Source organism: Oryctolagus cuniculus, chromosome 15, assembly GCF_964237555.1.
Source record: "Oryctolagus cuniculus chromosome 15, mOryCun1.1, whole genome shotgun sequence".
NCBI classification, from domain to species: domain Eukaryota; kingdom Metazoa; phylum Chordata; class Mammalia; order Lagomorpha; family Leporidae; genus Oryctolagus; species Oryctolagus cuniculus.
In genome coordinates this window covers 68,893,061-68,901,026 of record NC_091446.1, presented here as the reverse complement: position 1 = coordinate 68,901,026, position 7,966 = coordinate 68,893,061, and the positions used below count along the sequence as shown (strand labels likewise).

At 60.5% G+C, this 7,966-nt stretch overlaps 1 protein-coding gene across 3 annotated transcripts in view; it reads left to right on the top strand.

The window, feature by feature from the left end:
- Window positions 1-401: 401 nt before the first annotated feature.
- DLG5 (discs large MAGUK scaffold protein 5) overlaps window positions 402-7,966 on the top strand; it is a 105,776-nt gene continuing 98,211 nt past the window's right edge. For 2 of the 3 annotated variants that reach the window (XM_051823773.2, XM_070057898.1), the window contains exon 1: window positions 562-971. In XM_051823773.2, the coding sequence (XP_051679733.2) occupies window positions 668-971 (304 nt within the window). In that variant the 5' untranslated portion in view covers window positions 562-667. Of the gene's footprint in view, window positions 972-7,966 lie in introns of all 3 variants that reach the window. The other variant, XM_051823772.2, reaches the window with a different exon arrangement.

Below are 7,966 nucleotides of genomic sequence, written 5' to 3'. Positions count from 1 at the left end.
GGTAGCTCGGGGGCTGCAGCCAACCCGGGGTAGGGGCCGGGACCCCTGCCTCTCGCCCACCCCCTAGCTCGTCGCCGCCTCCCGGAGGGACGGCCGGGGAGAGGGGGAGGGGAGACCGGAGGGGCGGGCCCGCGCTGGGGCGCGGGCCTTGGCGGAGCGGGCGGCGGCCGCGGGGCCCCGGTGAGCCGGGCCAGAGTCGTCGAGGGGCCAGCGCCCGGGTCCCGGGCCGCTTTTCCCGGGGGGCGGCGAGGCACACTCGGCGGCGACTCCTCTCGCGGGCCGGCGGCGCGCGGGGGCGGAGGCGGAGGGGGAGGGGGCATGCCCGGCTGGAGCCCGGCCTCGGGGCGCGCCCCGGCCGCCGTCCCCACCTCCGCCTCCTCCTTCTCCTCCTCCCTCTCCTCCTCCTCCTCCTCCTCCTCCTCCTCCTCCTCCTCCTCCTCTTCCAGTCCCGCCGCCGCGGCAGCCAACATGGCTGCGCTCCGGAGCCCGGGAGGCGGCCGCTGCTGAGCGCCGTGCGCCGCCCGCCGCCCCGGGCCCCCCAGCCCGCGCAGGCCCGGCCCCGATCCATGGCCCCCGGCGCGGCGCGGCTCCCGGCGCGCTAGGGCTGCGGCCCAGGCGCGGGCCCGCCGGCCTCGGAGCCGGGCGGCGCGGCGCGGCCGCCGCCACCATGGAGCCCCAGCGCCGCGAGCTGCTCGCCCAGTGTCAGCAGAGCCTGGCCCAGGCCATGACGGAGGTGGAAGCCGTGCTCGGGCTGCTCGAGGCCGCGGGCGCGCTGAGCCCCGGCGAGCGGCGGCAGCTGGACGAGGAGGCGGGAGGCGCCAAGGCGGAGCTGCTGCTCAAGCTGCTCCTGGCCAAGGAGCGCGACCACTTCCAGGACCTGCGGGCGGCGCTGGAGAAGACCCAGCCTCACCTGCTGCCCATCCTGTATCCGAACGGCGTCGTGGGGCCGCCGCAGCCCGCCGAGGGCGCGGGTGAGTGTCCGCCCCCCGTCCCTTCTGCCTGCGGCGCGCGCGAGGGGGCATCTCGCCGGGGCCCCCGGTCCACCTGGCGGCGGCCGCGGGTGGAGCCGCCCCTCCTTTAGCCCGTTCGGACAGGGGGCCCAGCGTGGACCCTGAATTCACGCCCGGGGCCCCAGGCCCTCCGGTAGCCCGGAGCAACGTCTCCCGGGCCAGGGGCCCTCGCCCTCCCACTGCCAGGCGGCAGCGTCCTGCCGCGTCTCCCAGGTGCCTTTCCCAAGGCTTTTCCCCGGTTACTGGCCCTTTGGGAGCCCCTGCTGTCCTTTGACCAGCGGACCCCGATCTCGCTGCTGCCCGTCCCGGCTCCCTTACCTCTGCCCGGCTCAGCCCCTTAGCTGGCCCGGACCTGTGGTTGGTTGTGCACAATGCCTGCCTAGGTCTCTTTGCAAACTGTGGGCCGGGAAAAGTTGGGAAGTTGCATTGCACCATGGGAAAATCCTAGCAAACGGCTCGGGGCTGAGCTTCCTCCCAGAACGCCGAGCTGCCCACGGGTCCCCTTGGGTGGTACCTTTTGGCGCTTCTGAGTTCTCGGTGTTGGGGGTGACTGGTGTGTGTGTGTGTGTGAGCTTCTGAGGGAGGGGGAGGCTTGTCCTGACCAGGTTGGGGAGGGCAGAGAACTGGTCATTTGTCGGGCACCAGGCATTCTGCTGTCACCTTTAATTGTGGCTGCCACGCCGCGAGCTGTGACTGCTCCTGCTTGGCCAGAGAGAAAGCTGGTGTCTGGGTGGTTAACATGCTCAGAAAGACCTGGGCACCGGGAGTTCTGAGTTCTGACCAAGGGTTTTAACATGTTCAGAGCCAGGAGCGAGCAAGTGGCCATCACATGCCTGTTTTAAGAATGAGCCAATGTATACAGGAAAAGTAAATAAAGACGCACGCATTAAAGTTAAAGAGAATGAGCCAGGAGGGCCGAAGTGCTGCCTGAGCAGCTTGTGGGCTAAGGGCTGACAGGACCCATTTATGTGGCTGTTAAAAGCTTCTCTCATTACGGGGATGATTTTATAAGGTGTTCCTGGTAACAGCTCTCGTGTCTGATGGCCGTCTCGGCCTCACTGATTTTATAGCCGACGCACACAGAGGGACCTGACGCTGGTCACCCAGCTGTGGATTTCATCGGCGGCCCGTGCATCTCTGTCCCTCAAACTTGCATTCCGTCCCCCCACCTGTGGGCCCATCAGAGTAGAGGGCGAACCGCGCCCTGGCCTGGGATAGTACCTTGGAAGCTGCTAAGGAGGGGCTCTTGGTGTAGCCAGGGGTCTGAGGACAGGGGAGGGTCTTGGGGGAAGTGCCATTCTTTCCCCTTGTTAATTGCTCCATCTATCCACTTGAGAAGGAGGAAGTTTATCCAAGATCCGTGTCCAGCAGTCTCTTGGAAGCACAGACGTGAGAGTGCGGAGCAGGCGTTCTTGCTGGATGCCTGAGACTCAGCCCCCCCCCCCCCCCGCCCATGAATGGCCGTGGGTTCGGTGTCCCCTGAAGCTGTGGGAGCAGAGTCCCGACCCCTTTGCATTTTATCCCTCGGGGCAGTGATGTCGGACCCCAGCTTTGCCACATTGCAGAGTTCCGTGGCTTCACAGAGGGTCATGAGATTCTTAAGACAAATAATTGCCGGCGCCGTGGCTCAATAGGCTAATCCTCCACCTTGCGGCGCCAGCACACCAGGTTCTAGTCCCGGTCGGGGCGCCGGATTCTGTCCCGGTTGCCCCTCTTCCAGGCCAGCTCTCTGCTATGGCCAGGGAGTGCAGTGGAGGATGGCCCAGGTGCTTGGGCCCTGCACCCCATGGGAGACCAGGAAAAGCACCTGGATCCTGGCTCCTGCCATCGGATCAGCGCGGTGCGCCGGCTGCAGCGGCGGCCATTGGAGGGTGAACCAACGGCAAAGGAAGACCTTTCTCTCTGTCTCTCTCTCTCTCTCACTGTCCACTCTGCCTGTCAAAAAAAAAAAAAAAAAATAATTGCCAAGGGGAAGTTGACTTCATTTGATTCAACATGTTAGGAAGAAAAACGTTCATTTGCCGTTCTGGAGCCTGGGGGCAGCGAGTGATGTGGTGTGCAGGTCAGCAGCGGCACGTGGGGCTTTTTCATGGGGGCAAAGCTCTGTGCACGAAAGAGCGGCTGTGGTCGGAGGGCTGGAGGCCCCGGCCTCACCCGGGAGCAGCCACTGTCAGAGAGACCCAGCGCTGTGCCCTGCCTCCTTTGACTCCTCAGCGACTTCTGCAGCTTCCAGGTCCCGGGCTGGCATCAGCATGGAGCCCGAGAGGAAGTGCTGGCGCTCCTAGGACCCTGGCGTCAGGGGGTGGCCGCTCTGTCACTGTCTCTACGTTGGAGGCCACGCCGTCTCCTGGGGGCGTTCATGGTGGATTCAGCACTCTGTGGTCTGGTCCAAAGTGCCATCCAAACCCCTGGGCCCCTGTGCCCTCTGGGAGTCTGCAGTGGCATGGACACAGAGACGCTGCCAGCCCTCCACGTGGGGCTGGAAGGGAAGGAAACTCGTGGCTGCGTGCGGCTGTGCAGGTGAGCTGACCAAGCCCTCTGGGCAGGTTGGGCTCAATTAGATCCCCCACGTTTATAACCCACTCCAATCAGGCCTGGGCTGTAGGGATGACAAAGAAGCGTCCAGTATGGTTGTTCTGCCCTTGGCAGGGCCGTTCAGCACTTACCTTCTATTCTTTATTGTTCTTTTACTAAGTCATTAGTTAATTCGAGAGACACAGAGAGAAAGAGATCACACTCCCATCTGCTGATTTACTCCCCAGACAGCCAGGGATGGGCCAGGCCAAAGTTGGGAACTGGGAACTCAATCTGGGTCCTCCAAATGGGTGGCAGGGACCCTAGAACTTGAGCCTTCATCATCTGCTGCTTCCCAGGGTGTGCTTTAACTGGAAACTGAAATTGGGAGCACAGCTAGGACTCGAACCCAGGCACTCTGATACGGGATTCAGGTGTTCCAACCAGCATTTTAACCTCTAGGCCAGATGCCTGCCCTCTGGTTTCTTACTCTCCTGTCTCACTGATTCTGTGGCTGAATGTGTGATGAATGGAGTCTTTTGGGTTCATTATATTGGGTTCCAGGGCCCTGTCTGTAAGGTCTAAGGAAGAAGTCACAGGACGGGGGCCAGCGCTGCGGTACAGCAGGTTAAGCCACTGCCTGCAACCCAGCATCCCATATGGGTGTTGGTTGGAGTATTGGCTGCTCCGCTTCTGATCCAGCTCCCTGCTAATGCGTCTGGGAAAGCAACAGAAGATGGCCCAAGTGCTTGGGCCCCTGCATCCACCTGGGAGACCCGGATGTAGCTCCTGGCTCTTGGCTTTGATCTGGCCCAGACCTGGCCATTGTGGCCATTTGGGGAGTGAACCAGTGAATAGAAGACTTTTCTCTCTCTGCCTCTGCTTCTCTTTCTCCCTGTAACTCTACCTTTAAAAAAATAAGTAAGGGTCTGGCATTGTGGCTCAGTGGATAAAGCCACCACCTGCAACACCAGCGTCCCATATGGGTACCAGTTCGTGTCCAGGCTGCTCCACTTCCAATCTAGCTCCCTGCTGATGGCCTAGAAAAAGCAGTGGAGGATGACCCAAGTGCTTGGGCTCCTGCTACCCGTGTAGGAGATCTGGAAAAGCTCTTGGCTCCAGCCTCGTCTGTTGTTGCCATTTGGAGAGTGAACTAGTAGATGGAAGATCTCCTGTCTCTCCCCCTGTCTCTGTAACTCTGATTTTCAAATAAATAAATAAATCTTTAAAAAAAGTGGAGCAGCCAGGACATGAACCGGCACCCATATGGGATGCCAGCATCGCAGATGGTGTTTTTACCCGCTATGCTACAGCGCCAGCCCCTCAAATAAATCTTAAAAAAAAAAAAAGTCTCAGGACAGAAGGTGCCGGAGTTGAGGCTAAGGACAGTGGTCCTGGTTCTGTGTCAGGGGTGTCCCCTGTACCCGAGGAGGCCTTCCCAGCAGGGTCGGGACATTTCCTGCCGGTGGTGGCACTCTCTTGTCCCCGATGCGTGCCTCTCTAGGGAAGAAGTGACTGCTTTTGCCCAGCTCGTGGCTGAGAGGGGGTGGCTGTTCTCTGGCTCCTGTGCTTCTCTTGGTTGTATCCTTGTTTGGAGAATACAAAGGAGCCCAAGGAAACTCTCCCCTTGGGGTGAGCCTCAGTGTCTTCACCTGCAAGCCGGGTACAGCATGCTGCACGGCCTGCCTTGTTCCCTGGGAAGGCAGGATGTGTTTGTGGAGAATTGGCGCACCTGCCTCTGTGCCGGGCCTAGGAGGGTTCAGGTGCAGAGAGATGCAGCCTGTAGCTTGCAGCCTTGTGGAATGGGATACTCAGAGCGCAACATCACGAGACAGGTCAGTGAGTAATACAGCTACGCAAGCAAGCGCTCCCCTCTGCTAAAAGCTCACCATGGCATGCTTCCCCAGATACTCTCATCCACCCCCGGTGCCTGCAGTACCGCGTAAATGGCAGGGCTCCCCATACCAGTTCACAGCAGGCCTCTCTGGGGAGGCAGAAACGGCAGAACGTGGCAGTCGGCTCACTGGAGAGAATGGACCCAGCAGGGTGTGCTGGAGAAGCCGAGAAAGGCAGGCTCCGTACAGCGCCTGGCCCTGGAGCCCGTGTCGAGGGAGCCTGGGTGCACCGTGGGCAGTGGGCACAGCAAGGAGTGAGACTAGCACAGGCTGAGCCGGGGATCAGCGTGGGCCCTGGGTAGAAGGGAGAAGGGAACCCAAAGGTGACGCAGAGGCTGAGGGAGGGGCATGGCGTCACTCAGGCGTGAGGCGTTGTGCGCTGGCAAGGGTTCGAGCCGGGAGGCGTCTTGTTCTGAGCTTTACAGGAACAGCCCTGCCAGGCCTTCCCGGTGGCGCCAGTGCAGGAGGCTGCAGACTCTGCGTGGGCTATTTATTATTCAGTAGAGGTTACCTGGCCCTTTGTTCTCTGCCAGCTCCCTCAGGTGCTGGCCAGGCCTCTGTCCACTCGGCCCTGCCGGGCAGCAAGGGCTGGGACAGGAGTGGAAGCCCCAGACGTGGTAGTTTTGTGTTTGGGAGGGGGCTGGGGGTTGTTTGAATTGTTTCAGTTGACAGGAGGTGGCAGAAGAACCTGAAGGTAATGGTTGAGAAGAAGTGTTTTTTGTTTGTTTGTTTTTTGTTTTTAAGAAAGATTTATTTATTTGAAAGGCAGAGTGACATAGAAGGAGATAGATCTTTTGTCTGCTGGTTGACTCCCCAAATGGCTGCAACAGCCCTGGCTGGGCCTGGCCAAAGGCAGGAGCCTGACACTTCATTCGGGTCTCCTGCCTGGCCGCAGGGGCTCAGGTACCTGGGCCATCCTCTGCTGCTTCCCCAGGCGCTTTAGCAGGGCGCTGGAAGCAGAGCAGCGGGGCTCCAGGTGGCGCTTGCTGTAGGGAGTCGGGTCACAGGCAGCGGCTTAACGTGACAGGTTTCTCAGTGAAGGGATTTTATTCATCTGTGTGTGTTTGTGTGTGTGTGTTTGGGGCACCTTTTTGCAAGTGATAGCAAAGTTAGCCCAAAGCATCTTATGCAGGAGAGAGGGATCCATTGGTTTTTAGTGTTCCCCAGCCTGGGGATGCACAGGGGAGGGTGACCGCCTGCGTGCTATGGGCTTTTCCCATGGGCCTGGAAGGTGGCCTCAGGCCCCTCTGGGCTTCATGTTCACAGCTGCTCACCAGAGAGGAAAGGCAGCAAAACCTCCCGGAAGGGCTGTGACTGGCCTGGCCAGGTCCTGTGTCTGGCCAGGGCTGGAGGAGTACGACTGGCCCTTCCTCGGAGCTGCCCGGTGGGGGAGGGGGAGGGGAAGGCTGTGGTTGGGGACCCGTCCCTGGAGCGGGACAGTTAGCCTGTCTGAGCTCATCTCCTACTGCACAGGGTAATTCCAGTGCCGGCTGCTTCATGAAGCTGTTTGACAGTCAGTGGTAAGAAGACAGGAGGAACCTTCCGTCACCGTGGGGACAGCACAGCACAAGAACAGAGGCCGCAGGAGGCCGGAGACAGCTTCCAGGGAGAGCCAGGCTCCTGGGAGAGCGCCCTGGAGAGCAGGCTGAGCAGGTGTCAGGGTGCTCCTCCTGGGGCTGTGGGTCGTCAGGAGCAGAGGATGTCCCTCTTGGGCGGAGTAGCTCAGGCGAGGTGTTGAGTAGCTTTTTGTTGAATGGATGAGCAGTCAGCTGTGTGTAGAGTGAATGGGGCATCCCCATGCAGATCCTCTGGATTCCTGAGTGGTGACTTCACAGTGGCAGGAGGCTGTGAGAGAGGAAGAAGGCGCGAGGGAGCCCCAGATGCGCACCCCCAGACGTCACCACCCACAGTGCGGCTGTGGTGGAGCAGGCGGTGTGACATTGGTGTCTGACGTCCCCAAGGTCGCCCGTCAGGTGCTGGCAGCGTGGGGCTGGCTGCCAGCAGCCATGTGGAGCGCCCGTATTGCCTCTTGGAGAATTGGAGTCTTTCCCTTTCCATACTTGGAATTTGAATGTCAGCTTGGTGTCCTCGAAAGAGCGCTGGATCCGAAAGAGCGCTGGCTGGGATCCGCTGCTCAGTGCAACACCCTGACCTTGGCTGAGCCTGCTCGGAGGTGGGGCGCTGCCTGGGGTGGTGCAGGCCTTCTGAGCGCTTCCCGGGTGGCATTTGGTGCGGAGCAGGGCGGTGATGGACTTGGACCAGCTTGCTGGCTCCCCTCACGGCTTCACACCCCCATTACCGCTCATCCGATTTAATACTAGCGTCGAGTCGTTTTTGGTACTCTGGCTTTTCATTTCCTGAACAATAAGCGGAGTAGGAAAAATATTTTGTCCCAGTTTTCTGTCCCACTCCACTGCAAGCCCCCTGCGTGCGTGTCCTGCAGGCCCGAGGGGGAGGGGCTGTCATCCTGGAAGGTGTGAGCTGCAGAAGCAGCAGTCCCAGAGCAGGAGCGGTGCTCACCGAGAGGAATTTTGAATGGGGCCGAGC